Raw genomic sequence first — 17765 nt, forward strand, 5'->3', positions numbered from 1 at the left:
ATAGATAGATAGATAGATAGATAGATAGATAGATAGGTAGGTAGGTAGGTGAGAAAGATGGAGCTAGCTCATTAGCTAGCTTAGAGCTAGCTAGCTAAATAATAAGCTCTGAGGATAAGTAGGGAACTGTAGCCTAGCTCACCAAGCAGCTAAATCAATTAAATAGGACCGGGTCTAACAAAAGTAGGCTCAAATACACAAAATGTTTTGAATATAAAAAAAAATCAACAACAGATGAGAAACAAAACAATTTATAAGTGTAATTTGCTGCTATCTAACGCTGATGCTAGGTCAACTGTTACCTCCAAGAGTTATCCAGTTATTAGTTTTAGAAGGAAATGAAACATCCTAACTATTATTTTTGGCAAAAGGTCAAAGAGAATTTGAGGCCAGACTGTTGAAGCTGGAAAAATAATTTTCTAAACCAGTGGTGTCCAAACTGTTTTCCCTGAGGGGATCAAAGCTGGCAAATTTAAACTACTGGCAGGCAACAAAATTCATTACATTAAAAATGAAAAAAGAAGAAAGTTTTTTATGATTTATGTTATTTTTATTTACCCAACAATTACCATTTTTATTAATCTGTATATCACCAAAGATCCATAACATTAAGAAATAAACCATTTACATTTTTGGGGTAATAAATTGTTTTATATTTGACTTATAAAATCACCTAAAGGGCCCTCAAATGGGGCCCGGACCACACTTTGGACGCCCCTGATCTAAATCATGCTTTTAAAAAAAGTAAAGTTTACACTCATTACAAGATGATCCACAATCTGGTAATTGTAAGTATTCTCTGCTAATGTCAAACTGTATGTGGAAATGTTCTTAACATTGTTGTGTTAAAGCGTTGTGTATTATAACAGTCTGATGATATTCCAAAAAACAATTTCTTTTAATTTTGAAATTCAAGGTTTAAATCTTTTATTAATCAAAACAAAAACTACAACAGTCCCGGAGAGACAAATGTGTGAAATCATATCAGGTTCTGAGCTTCAAATTCTCTGGTTGGTTCCTGTTTTCAGAATAAAGACCTGAAGAGCAGGCTCAGTCATCTGGAAGGATCCCAGAGAACAAACCAGGACTCACTTGTCTCCAAACTCAACAGCCGAATCCAAGAGCTGGAGGAGAGGCTGCAAGGAGAGGAGAGGTCAGAACATTCTGCACAAATATTATCTATCACACTCTGAAATGTACGCTAATTATGAGTGTACCACTCTGTGGTTTCATGGAAAATAACGGTCAGACACAATGCCCTGCAAAAGAACCTGTAGACGTAAAAACACAAACTTTGTCGCATTTTACTGGAAAGTAGCACATAAGTGGGAAAATGGCATTCATCCTATCGTTTATCATTTATCTTGAACAATTTCTTGTCATGATAGGAATTTTGAGTTAATGCTGTATTGGTAAATTTTAATTAATGTTTGGGGAAAAAACTGACTACAGTGTTATTTTTACCATGTTTGCCACTTTTTTTCCATGAAAGCATCAGTAACGATCAGTAAATATGATTAAATAAAGTCTCTTTCTGCAGTCTAGTGAGATAAATCATTCTTAAGAGACTTCCTGAAGAATCCAGTTTCAAATAGGAATGTTTTTCAAAAGCATTATTTGTACTTGTGACGCTATGAATGCTGTGCACAGCTTAAAGAAGAACTAACAGCTTTTTATCATAATTGTTTTATCATTATTATAATAGTAAAAGAAAATGCCACTATAAAACTTTAAGTCTGTCGCGAGGGGCGAAAGCCTTCCCTCTGCTTACATTGCCTATTGCAATATAATTTTATTGATTTGTTGTCCAGCCCTGCTTCTAAATTGTGCTGAAAAGTTACTTGTAATTTAGTTTTTTCTTATTTCAAGTGCAATAAGATATTCGCATGAGAAACCAGACCAGAAATACTTGGTAAGATTTTGTGTTTTTGTTGCTACATTCTTCAGATTTCTATTTGTAAAAAAGAAAAGGAAGATTACATATTATTTTTATTCCACTTAACACTTTTGTACAACTTTGTGTTTATCTGTCACATAAAATGTCAATGAATTCTGAATTTAATCCAAGAAAATGAGAAAAGCTGAGGGGACATTAATAGCTCTGCACGGTTCTGTGCTTGCTGGTCTGTTAAGCCCTCGGATCATTTTCTCTGGTGTCCCACCAGTATCACTCATCAGCTAAGGCTTTGGTCACACATGGCTGCAGCAGCAATGTGATCTTTTCACGGTTTACCTCTAAGGGAAAACAACAACCTGCAACAGGTGAACCGCAAACTAGAACGCAAAGTGAAGGAGATGAAAATACAGGCGGACGAGGAGCACATCAACCTGCAGAGCCAGATGGACCAGGTAGGAAAGCCCGAGCCTTTGAGGGAGGGATTGGGAAGGAAATGGCCGCCGCTTGGCGTACTGAGAATGTTACTTGGTTAAACTTGGCAGCTGACTCAACGGCTGAAGACGGCGAAGAGGCAGATGGATGAGGCGGAGGAGGAGATTGAGCGTTTGGAGCACGGTAAAAAGAAGCTGCAGAGGGAAGTGGACGAGCAGATGGAGGCCAACGAGCAGCTTCACGGCCAGCTGAACGCTCTGCGCAACGAGATGAGGTGACGCTCCTGCCGCCATATGTCTGAATCATCTCTTAACTCTCCTAATTTCACTTTTTGTGTCATTTAGTAGGCGTAAGAAGAAGTCCCCACCCTTCAAGAAGCTTGTGGAGGAAGATCTGAACGACACGGACGATTTCGGTTCTGATTAAAAAAAAAAAAGTTCTGGACTTTATGAAGAAGTATTGTTCTTACTGTGAATATGCAGTACAGTTAACAACTCAGGTGTGAATTATCATTTTCTAACTACTAGTGGTGCTTTGTCAGTGCTGACCTCTTGTGGTAATATTTATAACAATGCATTGCATTTTGATTTATGCTTTGTTTTCTATCTACAAATCACTGTGAGTTAAGATGGCGTCAATCTAATCTGAAGCAGATAAATACTCAGACAAAAAAAAAACTCTTTTTTAACATGGACCCTTGTGTATGTACCTTTGGAAAGGGCAAACTAAAATAAATCTGAATGTTTTATGCTTGTGCAGCGGTTTTGTCTTTGACCAAACACACATTATATTTATTTATTTATTTTTGGTTAGTTAGTTAGTTAGTTAGTTAGTTAGTTAGTTAGTTAGTTAGTTAGTTAGTTAGTTAGTTAGTTAGTTAGTTAGTTAGTTAGTTAGTTAGTTATAATTAAGACTTTTTCTTGCACAAGTAAAAGATACCAAAACACACAATTATGAAAAACTAAATGAAGAAAAAGAAACAAGACAAAACTAATACAGAAAAACTTTAAAAGACCATGTATGGAGCTCTGGTAGTGCCAAAAACATGTATATTTTGGTGGTTTAAATTTTTTTTAAAATGTGACTAGATTTGCTGTGATTTTTCTTTTTTCACATTACATTTTAAGATAACGGTCTTTCTGCATGGAGTTTGCATGTTCTCCCTGTGCATGCGTGGGTTTTCTCCGGGTACTCCGGTTTCCTCCCACAGTCCAAAAAACATGTCAGGTTAATTGGCCTCTCCAAATTCCTCCTAGGTGTGAGTGTGTGTGTGTGAGTGTGTGTGTGTGTGTGTGTGTGTGTGTGTGTGTGTGCATGGTTGTTTGTCCTGTCTGTCCAGGGTGACCCCGCCCCTCGCCCGGAACGTTGGCTGGAGAGGCACCAACAAACCTCCCGACCTCACTAAGGGACAAGGGTGTAAAGAAAATGGATGGATGGATTTTAAGAAACACGTTTGAATGAATCAAATATAACATTTTTGTATTGTTTTATTATAACAGGATAAAAAAATTAAATGTGGGTATTTAAAAGAAAACAAAACAAAACGTTGGGCATGTAAAAATAACTTTGTTAAGCTTAGTAAGTAAAAAGACAGAAAATCCCCAGTTTTGTAAATGGTGCAAACATTTTTTATTTTTTTATTAAAACCTTTGTAAATTTGCTTTAGTTTACCTCAGCTGCACATGTTGATGTATGGTTTTTCAAAAGCTTGCAGCTTTATGATGTTTCTAGAAGATTTATATACTGTATAATGCAAAAAAAAAAAACCTGACCATGTTCAAAAAACCCAAATTATTTTATATTCCATCCCCATTTTCTTTGGAACTACAGTAGCTGCTGTGATACCTGCACACCATACCTACATTTTGGTGCCAAGATTATTGAGATAGTGTTTTCATTTGCCTTGGAAAAACTAAATTAGATTTGGGTATGTTATTTTAAACACTTCATAAAACCCTGTGGAGATTTTTAAGGGTCACATTTTCTCCACTTTTTGATTATCATCTGTGAAGTGGAAACTTTGTGTTGGTTTATCATATAAAATATCAATAAACTGCATTAAAGTTTTGTGATTGCAGTATGACAAAAAGTGAAAAGCTCACTGATGAGAGCCTGTGGTCAGGAAGCAGAGAGGATTGTTGTTCCAATAGATCAATAGTTTGTGCTGAATGGCTGGAGCTCAGACTCCTGAGGTGGAGATCCGACTCTGTTGCGCTCCAGAGGTTTCTAAACGCCGACACTTTTAACAACCACCTGACAGTGCAACACGACAGAAACATGAGGCAACACTGCGCGCTCAAACACGGAATATTCAAGGAGTTCCTGGCTGAATTCCTGGGAACGTTCGTCTTGGTAGTAAGTAGAAAAATATTTCTATTTTCACACTTTGCAGTCTTTTCTGAGGATATAGGATAATCCTAATGGATTTTTCTGAAACTTGTTTTTATTTGTTTCTTTGTGTGTTTGCTAGCTGTTCGGCTGCGGCTCAGTTGCTCAGACGGTCCTGAGTCGAAACACGCTGGGCGAGCCGCTCACCGTCCACATCGGCTTCTCCGTGGGCCTCATGATGGCCGTGTACGTGGCTGGAGGGGTGTCAGGTAAACCTCACTTCAGCAGATCTGTCAGGCGACTTTTTACTTTTACTCCCCACGTTTTAAGAGAAATAGCTGTACTTTATACTCCTTTCGTTTTCACATATGGTTTGTTACTTCCATGATGAAAAAATAATCACGTGGAATCAATAGCAAATCGGAAAAAATCCACCGAATGTGTGTAAAGTGCCCAAAAATTTTACTCAAGTAAGAGTAGCACCACTTCAACATACTTTTACTCGAGTAAAAGTAAAAAATATCCATCCAAAACTTGACATAAGTGAGATTAAATAAGCATTTAGTAAAAGGTCTACTCAAGTATCTGATCAAATGATCAATCATTTAATATTTAAAAATTACAGACCAAAATTTAAAGTTTGTGTTTTAAAGACGAAAATTACAATAATTCATATAAGTAACCCAAAACAACAAAATCAAGCAAAAGAAACTTTTTACGTATTTTAGATTTTTCAAAAGTCATTTTGTATTATGGAAGGTGAAAATTACTTTTTACTTGAGTAAAACAGTTCAACCTTTACTTTTGCTAAAGTATTTTTTCACTGTACTTCTAGGAGATGTGAGAACTTTTGACACCTCTGCTGCTGTGATTCATATGATCCAGGACTTGCTGGCTACAATGGTGTTTCTCAAAGTGGGGGGTGCGACACACTGGGGGGCCGCCACATGGCGCCAATGGAGTCCGAAAGTCGGAGGGAAGATGAGGAAAAAAAACTAGAGAAGAAAAAAAAAAAAGAAAATTAAATCATACATCCCTGTCAATTAAAAATTTGTAACCAGTTTCAGTACTCTGGCTATGTCAACAACAGAACTGTACCCATGCTTAATGTTTAGATTTTATTGCCGTATATGTATGATTAATATTAAAAAGTTGCATAAAATAGGTGAATGTGGTGGGAAATTTTATCTGGTGATATATTCAACATCAGATTAATAAACTCATTTTAAAAAATTCCAACAAAAAACTCATTGCCAACTAAAATCAGAAAGTATGAGGCAGCATTTATACTAAATGAATGTAATAATTATTGAATGGTAAATAAAAGCGAGGAAGAGATATAATATTCAGTGTTTCTTTACATATTTTGTAGCATTGTCCAGTCGGAAGATAACGCTGTTTGGGCAGCATGGAAAACTGATGATGACAACTTATTAAATAATCTGGGGGAAAAAATTTATTATTGTCCTTCTAATTTTTCCTTTCTTAAAACAAAACTAACTAAGAGAGGAGTTAAATAATGCAGCCTCTCGGTTTTGTGCTGTATCTTAACCTTGTGTCTCGTGAGGCTTGGAAGCTCTGAATAATTAAACTTTATGTCTTTCTGCAGCCATGTGCCATCTGAACGGCTCCACCGTCAGCAGGAACGTGCCACCTCTCTGCCCAGACCCACTGGCTGAGCTCTGGCCATTGATTTATCAGCACTACAGAGCAGAGCCTCTCCGGGGTCGTACATAACCCTAGGCAGTAAATGTCCTGCAAACACCATTGATCAGACAGACAGAGTCCAGTATCCAGCTGAGGATGCTGGACTGGGCCGGCCAGCAGCTCAGGTGGATCCAGAAACCAAACAAACAGCTTTGGCTTAATGAGGCTACAGCAAAGAGTGGAGAAAAAAGGAACCACAGTTATGGCTGTTTTCAGTATCAGTGTCATTGTAGATGGACATAATAAAGGAGTACATTTCTGCCAAAAGAAAATTAGAGATTGAGCTCAGAATTTTATTTATTTATTTATAAAAAATAAAAAACATGGACATTTTTGAATTTCAAAGGTCAAAATTCTTTGACTTTTGGCCATTTTCTGAGTTTAAAAAGTTGAGCTTTCTGACTTTTGAAAGTCAAAAATTACCAATGTTTTTCTAAAAGATTAATCTAATTTTTTTTCTTTTGTAAAGTTTTGATTTTTGGAGCTCAGAAATTTTCTTATTTCTAGAAAATTTCTCAGATTAATCTAAAAACTACCAGCATTTTTCTAACAAAATTCTGGTCTACAACTTTGGGGGCACAGAAATTTCTTTGTTTTTTCTAGAAAGTTTCTGAGATTAATCTAAAATCTTCTGAGTTTTTCTTGCAAATATTTTACTTTTGAAGCTCAGAAATTTCTTTGTTTTTTCTAGGAAATGTCTGAGATTAATCTCAAATATTCTTTTTTTCTACAACTTTTGGAGTTCAGAAATTTTCTCATTGTTTCTAGAAAATGTCTCAAATTAATCTAAACATTTCAGAATTTTTCTTGCAAGATTATGACTTTTGGAGCTAATAAATTCCTTTGTTTCTTCTAGAAAATTTCTCAGATTAATCTCAAAATTTCAGATTTTTTTCTTGCAAATTTAATGTCCTTATTTTATCACAAACATTTCTGAGATTAATCTCAAATTTTATGAGTATTATGGCAGAAATTTACACCTTTTTTACTTTCTAAATTGCCTCTGGTATGCCGTCCGTAGGCTAGAGCAAACTGAAGTTCAGCAAAAAGAAATCACAGTTCTGTTTTTTGCTGACAGTGTATTGGTGAAAGTTCAATTCCCTACAGTGAGATTGATTGTAGTTTGTTGAAGTTGAATTTCTAATCAGTGGCCATTATTCTGTATTTTGGCTCTCAGACATGCATAATAAAACCCCGAACTGCCCAGGGGTCTGCTCCCCTTCTGCTGCTCCTCATAAATGTGACAGCCTCCCTGGTAATGGAGGGGATATTAAGTCGGTGAGCCGCCCCTCACCCGCTGCAGCCCTCCATCACTCTGCTTTGTTCTGTCTCAGGAGGCCATGTGAACCCCGCCGTGTCTCTGGCCATGGTGATTCTGGGGAAACTAAAGATCTGGAAGTTTCCCTTCTACGTCATCGCTCAGTTTCTTGGTGCTTTTGCAGGAGCTGCAGCTGTCTTCGGATTATATTATGGTGAATGATTAGTTGTTGTTTTTTTTTTACAAATTACACTGCAAAAGCACAAGGATGCAAAACTGATTTGATGAGCTGCAAATGTGGATCCAGGAACCAAAACAAACAGCTTTTTTGTAATTACAATCAAGACCATAATAATGACACTGCAAAAACACAAAATCTTACCAAGTTTTTTGTTCTACTTTGAGGAGCAAATGTCTTAGTACATTTGAAATAAGACAAAACTAACTTATAAGTAACTTTTCAGCAAGAAACAGGAGCTTGTTTTAAGTCCGTATTTAATAAATATAAAGTGCTAGTTGCATATGTGGATATTTTTCGGGCCTATAAAATGGTAAAAATGTCTGTAAGTGAAATAATCTGCCAGTAGAAATTGTTCTTTTTATTCAATAATTATTTACTTTAAACAAGCTTCTACATTTTCTTGAAAAGTTAGTTTGATTTTATTTCAAGTGTAATAAGACTTTTGCACTAGAAATTAGATAAAAATTATTTTGCATGATGTTGTGTTTTTGCAGTGAAACCAGTATAATTTCCCCTTAATATAAACTATAACATGGTAAAAATGTCTTACTTTTCCATCAATATGAAGGAATTATTTACTTAACATAACCTTCAGTATTTTGCTGAAAAGTTATTTGTAAGTTAGTTTTATCTTACTTAAAATGTACTACGATATTTGCACCAAAAATACTTGCGTTTTTGCAGCGTCAAAATATAAAACTAAATTTTAAGGAATATTTTAGATGCTTGTTCCTCTCTAGACGCTCCTGCATGGTTAAAAATGTCTTTGTCTTCATCACAGACGCTTTCATGGACTTCACCAGCGGTATTCTGTCGGTGACAGGAATCAATGCGACAGGTCACATTTTTGCCTCCTACCCTGCCAGACACCTGTCAGTCCTCGGCGGCTTCATCGATCAGGTTGGTTCTGGTCGCTCTGACCCATAAGACCTCACATCCGCTCTCCTCCGCAGCTCCAATTTGCTGTTTAAACCCCACAAAGTCTGGCAAATACAGTTAATGCAGCATTGATTGCCCCACATAGTCTGAGAATGGCGCCTCTTCCTGCTCCGTTTGGGTCTGATGACCCATTTCCTGGGATCCACTGGACCAAGTTACCACCGTTTTCAGTCAGTCAGTTAGTCAATGTGCTGATTTGAAAAGTAACACACTTAAAACTAATAACAGTGTTTGTTACTTAGTATGTAAATAAGTAAAGTATAGTCATAATTAGCCACAACTAGTCTTTGATATGTGCTGGATATTTATCAACAGGCTTTAGAGGGATACATTATGTACATTAAAGGCGACCTGTTATGTTAGGATATGTTTATGGGCTGCACAAAACACCTTCACTACATTTTTTTTTGCCAAAATCAATCTTAGAAAATAATTTTGAGCTCCTTTAAGAAAGAGCTGTTTTGGGCCTGTGTCACTTTAAGTCCAAATAAGCTGCTGCTGGCCACGGCCCCCAACTCAACGTTTACACTCACACATACAAATGACCGGAAACAGATGCACAGTTATACAACCTCAACAGCTTTGAAAAGCAAAAGTAGAGCCTCCTGCAAACCCAACAAGAATGCAGCAAATGGTTTCAGGGTGGAAAGTCAACAGAAAAACACTTGTTTTTTCCAGCAGCCATTGTGCAGCGCCTGCAGCAGTAAAACCAGCTGTCCAAACATGCTGGGATCCACTTTGGTTGCTAGGTAACGGGTTGCTGATTTGTGACGTTACATTCTGAAGGTTTTTGAAGCGGTTCATTAACTTATTGACAAAAACTGGCTGGGTGTTTTTTTTTAGGCGTTTGAGTTGTTTTCAGAAGCACTAGAAAACCAAATGGAAGTACAAAAATGAGCAAAATATTAATTTTGCATAATAGGCTCCCTTTAAAAACAGAAGTGGCTTGAGACAAAGGGATGTATGTAGCGGTTGGCTATATATTAGGATTTTATCGCAATATTTTGTGGTACTATTGTGATAACACTGAAGATTATGATAAAGAATCTTCAGGAATAAAAATCTATTTATTACTTATGTTTTAGGTAACTGTACGTGACTGCATGGCACAGAGTTCATATCGCCACAAACACAAAAAACTTGTTCTTCAAAAATATTTCCATTTAAGAAAATAATGCATTTCTAATTTAAGGTAAAATACCAGCAGCTGTTGTTGTGAAAATTTTACAGTAAAAATACGATAAATCCATATTTATCTGGTAAAGTTTCTGCAGTTGCCAGAATGTGTGGTAGCAGCCAAACCTGCCGGTGTTTTACCATAAATTAGAGATGTTTTCTTTTACAATATGGCTTCTTTAGGACATCACTTATTTAAAAAAAAAACAGTGTGACTTATATAACAAATATAATATTTACATAACAAATCCAGGAGAAAACAGCAGAAATAACATTTCCAATCATACTGCAGGTTTTGTTTTGCTTTTTTTCATAATAAGTGATAAAGGGTTCAATAAATCCCCACCCCTAGATGTAAAGTGTGTTTTAAATATATCATGAGGTGTATAATAAGTACTAATATACTAAAGATTGTTCTATAAGAAAAGTCTGTGTAGACTTCAGTTAAACAGCAAAGCGTTTTATTTAAGCTCACATACTGTATGACTGACAAAGAGCTACTGCGCCCCCTGCAGGTGGTGGGGACAGGTATGCTGGTTCTCTGTATTCTGGCGATCATTGACGGTGGGAACATCGGCGCTCCTAAAGGCGTGGAGCCGCTGGCCATCGGTCTGATCATCATGGCCATCGGCGTCTCCATGGGACTCAACTGTGGCTACCCTCTGAACCCGGCCAGAGACCTGGGGCCCCGGCTGTTCACCGCGGTGGCCGGGTGGGGGATGGAGGTCTTCAGGTAACTGAAATCCAGATTTTTTAACTGAACTTCATCAGACATTAGAAGAACAGAGCAGATGTTTTCTGCATATACTTTTTCTTGATGGTTTTATTTTATTGAAATTAGTTAATTTAATCAGATTTAACACAAAAACTGTTAATCTAGAGAAAACCAATCAGGAAATGAATGTTATCTTAAGAAAACCCATTGAGAAATGTTCTTATTTCAAGAAAAATATTTGGAAATGCACTTGTTATCTTGAGAAAACTATTTGGCTTCCTCAATATAACAAGACTGGTTATCTCAAGAAAACCATTTGGAAATTTACTCATTATTTTTTGTTATTTCGGGAAAAAAAAAAAAACATTTGGAAATTTACTCATTATTAAAAAACATGTGGAAAACATCTGCTTTTGGCTTCCGTTGTTACTTTATAAATATGTGTGTACACAGATAAATAGAAAATAAACATAATGTGTACCTAGCATGAGTCGTGTTAAACCAATATTTACCGTGTTTGACCAGGTTTTTAATTTAAACGATGATGGAAAAATCTGAAGGCCGTCCGTCATTTTGACGGGTTACACACACCTGACCAATTGATGCAACTTTACACACAGAGAACATCACAGATGTGACTAAAATCAAATAATAAAAAAAAATCAGATCTGAATATCGTCTCTTGCTATCTGGGAGCAGAGCACTGAAAAGTTCATGATGGGATTTTATTTGACCTCAACAATCAAAACAAAAACATAAAAGTTTACCTCTGGTGCCTCATTGCTTCCAAATCCTTTAAAAGCTCATGTCTTCATTCAGATTTCCATTAAGTGAGACATTTTGTTACATAATGTCACATGTTCCCACTGCAGTCAGCCAACATTTATCCAGCCATTGACTTTTCTGATTCTGTTTTTGTGGCTGGCAGCACTGGAGGCTACTGGTGGTGGATCCCAGTGGCGGGGCCCATGGTGGGAGGCGTGGTGGCGGCCGTCCTCTACTTCCTGCTCATCGAGCTGCACCACCCCCACGACGAGGACGAGAAGGCCCACGAGGTGGAGGAAGAAGAGGAGGAAGAGGAGGAGGACGACGATGACAGCAGTCTTAAGGACAAATACGAGATGATCGCCATGAGCTAAAACATTCAGCGCCGCAGTCAGGACAGCTTCTGCAGTTCCTGCCTGGGAAGAGTATGGAGCTAAATTGGGGCCAGAAAGTTTGCTCAATTTTACTTTTTGTTTTTTCCAAACTAAAAAAAAAAAAAAAAATTATTGAAAAACTATTTTGAAACCAAAAGAAAAAAGTTTGAAACTGAAGAAAAAAAAAGATTTTGAAAAGTAGCTTTGAACGTTTTTTAGTTTCAAATCTTTTTTCGGTTTCATAATTACATTTCAGTTTCTGTTTATAAAACATTATGCAAACTTTATCGCCCCAATTCAGCTCCATTTGTTCCATACATACGGAGCTAAATGGAGCTCCATTAATATGGAGCTAAATTGGGGCCATAAAGTTTTCTCAATCTTTTTTTTTTTTTTTTTTAACTGAGAAACAAAACTCAAACTGAAAACTGGTTTTGATACTGAAAAAAGTTTGGATCTGAAGAGAAAGATCTGAAACTGAAAAAAAAAAATCTGGAAAGTAATTTTGAACTTTTTTCAGTTTCATCATTATTTTTCAGTTTAAAAAAAACTTGGACTAAACTTTATGTACTTTATAAAACTCCATATATATGGAGCTAAATTGGGGCCATTAGGTTTGCTCAATCTGATTTTACTTGTTTTGTAACTGTATGTCTCATTGTTGACAGTTAAGTCATATTATTTTGTAAATACAATTGAATATTTTTAGCACAAGTCATTAATGCTGAGCTTCCCTTTAGCTTTTTTTCCCATTACCCTTAGTGATTGTGACAATTATTTGTTTATATTAACTTTAAGTTTTTCTTCAATTTTTAACCATTTTTTTTTGTACATCATGATTATTTTTCCTAGTTATTACTTTTTGCATTTATTTCACTCAGCACAGTTTGTCTAAATTAAAGTTTACACAAATAAGTTCTCATGAGAAATTTTAATCCAGTTTACCATTTGTTCATCCATGCAATTTCTATGCAAATTTGAATTTAATTTATTTTAATTAACCATCACCAATCAGAGAGCTGCTCAGTGTTTCACTAACCACCATAAAAAAAGAAGAAGTGCTCAGTGTTTGCGGAAGTAAACATGGATGCTAACGGTGGAGCTTAGCTTACGATTTTAAAGTTGTTATCCAAACCGAACCAGCAAATCCTCATTATAGTCCGTCATGGTTTTTGTTTTTCTTCCCGCCTGCGTATATCAGGGCGCAGTTTAGTGACGTTTGTCGAGTATCAGTGACGTTCAGGTCGAAAGATTGCACGTGGCCTTTCAGATTCTGGTCACATTTTTGTTTTTGTTTTGTTTTTTTTAAATCGGCTGTGTATCGGATTTAGAACCACATACCCAAGTGACCTGAGTCGCATTTGTAGAAATCTTGCTTGTGTTTCTGACAGAGATCAGATAAAGGTCACATTAAGGCAAAAAAAAAAAAAAAAGAATCGGAGTTGGGTCACTTCAGGCTGCAGTGTGGACACAGGCTAATTTGAAGAAGCACCGACAAACAACTAAGAATTATCACAACCATTTAACAAGAAGAAATGTAATTTTGCTAAATCTTTGATTTAAAAACATAATCAGATTATAACATCATTGCTTTGCCGTTCTAGGAATTATTGGACTGAAACTGTTGCTTTGGTTGCTTATTCACACTGACATGGCTTCCAGTAACTGCAGCAGAACATCAATATCGATGATCAATAATACACCACTCTTTGCTGCACGTGCATTCTTGCAAAATCTTTCCTGCACTCATCCCATTTGTTACATAACTAAACACACTCAGAAAGCAAAGTTAATGAAAAATACATGTAATAGAGCGTTTCAGAAATGCACTGAAACAAGCAACCATGGAGCTAAAAGAAACAAATTACAAAACCAAACTAAAAATCAGTAAGTAAATTTATATAACACTTTACGTTTTCTGCTGCAAAGCGTCCAACAAAACATTTTTATTAAAGTAAGAGCTCCCTCTTCTGTCCATGTCTATGTACTGCACCCAGTGGGGTGAACAAGGTTAGTATGACAAACAAAAAAGATGAAAAGAAGTGAGAAGAACATCAATCAACGAGCCAAAACTTAAGTTTTCCGATTGTTTCACACATTTTTATGAAACTATAGCTACTTGAAGCTTAATTAACTGAAGGATAATGTATGAAATATTTGGCGGAGGTGAGTTACAACCTTAATAACAGTTAAACATCAGTTAATATGATCTATTAACCAACACTGTTATTATTCAGAGTTTCTTTTTCTATTTTTACAAGTGTTGCACGACTCCCATATTTTATAGCCAGTATGAATTATTGATTCAGCTGCAGTGAACTGTAGTGAGGGTTGGACGGCTACGCCAGGAGTTTCAGGGTTTAAAACTAACTGAATAAAAGGTTTAATGTGTCCAGAAAACCTAATGAAAATAACATCGCACTGCAAAAACACAAAAGCTTATTTTGTCTAGTTTCTAGGGCATTCTTGAAATTAGACAAAAGTAACTCATAAGTAACTTTTAAAAAATAAAATACAGCTTCTTTAGAGACAATAATTCCTTAATATTGATGAAAAAAGATTTGTTTCACTGGCAGATTATTTAATTTGCAACAAGACTATTTTCTCATGTTAAAAGTGAAATAATCTGCCACGGGAACCAAAACTTTTTTTTATTAATATTGTTTTAAGTAAATAGTTATTAATTAACTATTTACTTAAAACAAGCTTCTCTCTTGCTGAAAAGATACTTGTAAGTTAGTTTTGTCTTAATTCAAATGTACTAAGATATTTGCACCAGAAATAAAATGTATTTTATAAGGGAAAGTAGAAGTACTTTTTCATAAATTATGAAGTTATAATATGGGGAAAAAATATCAGGTTTCCCTGACAGATTATTTTACTTATAACTAGTACTTTTTCATCAATATTAAATAATTATTCAATCTAAAAAAGCTCATATTTCTTGTTAAAATAATTACATGTAAGTTAGTTTTGTCTTATTTCATGTGTATGAGGATATTTTGCACTAGAAATTAAAATTTGGTAAGATTTTATGTTTTTGCATTTGTAGGATTTCTGACTCAGATTAATTTGATAAGAACCTTATGTAGCAACTTTGCTGCTTACAATTTATATTAATTAAATAAAAGTACAATTAGAAGTCTGGTAAGGGATTTGTAGAGGTTGCAGAAAAAATTTAAGTCAACCATTATCAAAAAGTGGAAGACGTTTAAAAAAATAAAAATTTCCAGGTAAGTTTATCCTGAAAGCAGACTGCAAGATGCTAAAAAATCTCCAGATATTAAAATATTTAAATATTGCACAAGTTTAGCTTTCGATAAGTGCAAGGATGATTTAATTGTTCCATGTAAATAAGGAGAATAAAATTCACATAATCTTAATTGTGACCTTAAAAATCCAAAGAGTGCACACACATTGCAGACAGTAAACAGAGGTCTATTTTATTTTGAATGAGTCTTTTAATTAATGCATTTCAAGTACTCCAAAAATTACATCTCTTTGCACAATACAATTTCAAATTTTTATTTTCTTTTTTTTAGTAAAAATGTTCAAAGTGAACAAAAATTTCGAATACTGTATAAAACACAGTGAACATTAAAATCAGACAGTAGTTTTTACGCTTTAATCATGTGTTCTTACGGCCTACATCACCTACGACATTTCAACTCAATTTGGACATTTTCAGTGCACGTTTATCTAAAAACTTTTACCAAGACTACGAAATTAAAAAGAAAGTAAATTTACAGGCATTTTTATTTTAAATTTCTGCTCGTCTACCCGAACCATGCCACAGGATAAGAAAATGAAAAATAAAAATAAAAAAATCAGAATGGGAATGTAACATTATCACTGAATAGTTTTTTCCTCCGTTGATGACAGTGGTAAAAAGCATAAGCAAATTCCAGTTCTACTTGCACAAAGAAGAACATAAATAAATTAGAAGAGAGGAAACTTTGTCACATATGAACATTTTTAACAAGTTACTCTGAATTTAGAAAAAAAGAAATAGATGTATCAAAATGTACTTTTCATTTTCAAATTAAATGCTAACTTTTTTGTTGTTTTATTTTATTTTTTTTTCCTCCAAGTACTGTACAAGTTTACAGGTAAATTCTTCTGGCCTGACAGGTGAGATGAGAGTTTAAAAAGAGAGCTCCATTGTACTCCAACCGCCAAGCTATCGAATTCATCCGCCTCGCTGCAGAAAACGACGCGTTAGTCGTTTGCGTCGACCGCTCCCCTACAGAGCTCACTGCGACGAGGACGAAAAGAGTCGCACTAGATTTCATTAGTGTTGCATGCATTTAAAAATAAAACGTGTGCTATGAAATACAAAATCTGGGATGCGTCTTCTTGTAGAGGCATACATGATATTTTACACTTAAGCAACATTATTGGGGATTTTCCCCCTGGGGAAAAAAAAAATTAATAAAAAAAAGGAGTACATGCATTTTCAATTCCTTATTTTCAGTCAGATTTTGTTCTGCTCTCGCTCAAAATTCACCTCAAATTCACACACAAAAAGAAAAAGGACGCAGACAGAAAAAGAAATTTTAAAGTATCTTTTGTCATGTCAGACAAAAAGCCTAACTTATAAATATAAAAGTCTAATTCTTTAATATTGATTTAGAAAAAAGGTGCAAAAGATCCACTGGTAGATTTTTTTCACACTGCAAAATCACAAAATCTCACCAAGTATTTTTGGTCTAGTTTCTATCTTACTATTCTCAAAATGTGACAAAACTAACTTACAAGTAACTTTTTAGCTTGTTTTAAGCAAATAATTCCTTATTTTTGATGAAAAAGTTCTAGTTCCAGTGGCAGATTATTTCACTTATAACAAGACATTTTCCCCATGTTATAAGTTACGGTAATTTATCTGCCAGTGGAACTAAAAATGAAGGAATTACTCACTTAAAACAAGCCTATATTTTTCTAAAAAAAAAGTTGCTTTTAAATTAGTTTAACTTCTTTCAAGTGTACTAAAGATATTTGCGCTAGAAACTAACCCAAAATAACTTGGTCAGATTTTGTGTTTTTGCAGCGTATGAGAAGACTCTGTGGAACTACAACATTTTTATCAATATTAAGCAATTATTAACTTAAAACAAGCTCCTATATCTTGATAAAAAATATTTTAAGTTAGTGTTGTCTCGTTTAAAGTGCGATAAGATATTTGCATTACAATTGAGCCAAAAAAATGTAGTTAAATGTTGGTTTTGCAGTGTGTTACAGCGATCAGATTTAATGTTGCTTATGCAAACATCTTCTGTTCCTCCTTTACTGGGATGAAACCTGAACTCCCTGCTTTGTTTTCTGCTTGCAAATTCATTTTTTCTCTCTGCCTGATGACAGTTGCAGCCAATAAAATGGCGGCGAGACTCTGAACGCAACATGTTCACCCAACAGACGGAGGTGCTGCCAGTTAGAGTCTCTGCAAACTGTTGAGGAGAAAAAAAATTGCAGGTTTTACTAGTATTTTAGCGAAACTATTAGGAAAAGAAATTTCTGCAAGAGGCATTTACTCTGACATGTAAGGTTGAGTTTTGTGCGAGAGCAGAAAAAACATCTACTGGAGAAAATAAGGAATTTCAGTCAATTTAAACATGTATTCTCTTACGAGTAAAAAAATAAAAAAAGTAATGATTGCATCACCAGGTACAGTTCTTGTCATCTAATAAATAAAATTCACAAAAAGGGTTCGTTTTGCAAACACCTGAGGTCAAACCAATCACACTTCCTCCCTGCTGCCGTCTCAGTGGATTTCTATGGTAAACATCCTGCACCGGTGAGCTCTTTAGGGGATCAGGAAGTAGCTTTTCCATTAGATTAGTAGTGAACGCACTGAGGAGAACGTTAGTGAACAACACTGCTGCATTACACTTCTCTTTCCTGCGTTACACAGCCGTCAAAATAAAAGTAGTGAATTA

The 17765-nt window shown here is 35.3% G+C and overlaps 2 protein-coding genes and 1 long non-coding RNA gene across 6 annotated transcripts in view; all 3 read left to right on the forward strand.

Annotated features, from left to right (window-relative positions):
- The window catches only part of LOC103155693 (cingulin-like protein 1), a 19037-nt gene extending 15955 nt beyond the window's left edge, over positions 1 to 3082 (forward strand). For 3 of the 4 annotated variants that reach the window (XM_007577463.2, XM_016663764.1, XM_007577465.2), the window contains exons 16-19: positions 1029 to 1153; positions 2241 to 2349; positions 2440 to 2603; positions 2674 to 3082. In XM_007577463.2, the coding sequence (XP_007577525.1) occupies positions 1029 to 1153; positions 2241 to 2349; positions 2440 to 2603; positions 2674 to 2755 (480 nt within the window). In that variant the 3' untranslated portion in view covers positions 2756 to 3082. The remainder of the gene's footprint in view (positions 1 to 1028; positions 1154 to 2240; positions 2350 to 2439; positions 2604 to 2673) is intronic. The other variant, XM_007577466.2, reaches the window with a different exon arrangement.
- An 823-nt stretch (positions 3083 to 3905) lies between these two features.
- Positions 3906 to 11941, forward strand: aqp9a (aquaporin 9a). Its single transcript, XM_007577467.2, has 6 exons — positions 3906 to 4684; positions 4800 to 4926; positions 7699 to 7836; positions 8645 to 8763; positions 10494 to 10711; positions 11622 to 11941. The coding sequence occupies exons 1-6, from the start codon at positions 4409 to 4411 to the stop codon at positions 11830 to 11832; spliced, it is 1089 nt and encodes a 362-aa protein (XP_007577529.1). The 5' UTR covers positions 3906 to 4408; the 3' UTR covers positions 11833 to 11941.
- A 2847-nt stretch (positions 11942 to 14788) lies between these two features.
- Positions 14789 to 17744, forward strand: LOC107833750 (uncharacterized). Its single transcript, XR_001659518.1, has 2 exons — positions 14789 to 14819; positions 16814 to 17744. It is a non-coding gene; the product is annotated as an uncharacterized LOC107833750 (long non-coding RNA).
- The last annotated feature ends 21 nt before the right edge of the window (positions 17745 to 17765 follow it).

The sequence above is a fragment of the Poecilia formosa genome, unplaced genomic scaffold, assembly GCF_000485575.1.
Source record: "Poecilia formosa unplaced genomic scaffold, Poecilia_formosa-5.1.2 Scaffold442, whole genome shotgun sequence".
NCBI classification, from domain to species: domain Eukaryota; kingdom Metazoa; phylum Chordata; class Actinopteri; order Cyprinodontiformes; family Poeciliidae; genus Poecilia; species Poecilia formosa.

Bases quoted from the DNA above. Each gene is read 5' to 3' on its own strand.
- aqp9a (XM_007577467.2), top strand. From the start codon at position 4,409: ATGACAAAAAGTGAAAAGCTCACTGATGAGAGCCTGTGGTCAGGAAGC. The intron at 4,685-4,799 runs GTAAGTAGAAAA...TGTGTTTGCTAG, and splicing joins TGGGAACGTTCGTCTTGGTA to CTGTTCGGCTGCGGCTCAGT. The intron at 7,837-8,644 runs GTGAATGATTAG...TCTTCATCACAG, and splicing joins TGTCTTCGGATTATATTATG to ACGCTTTCATGGACTTCACC.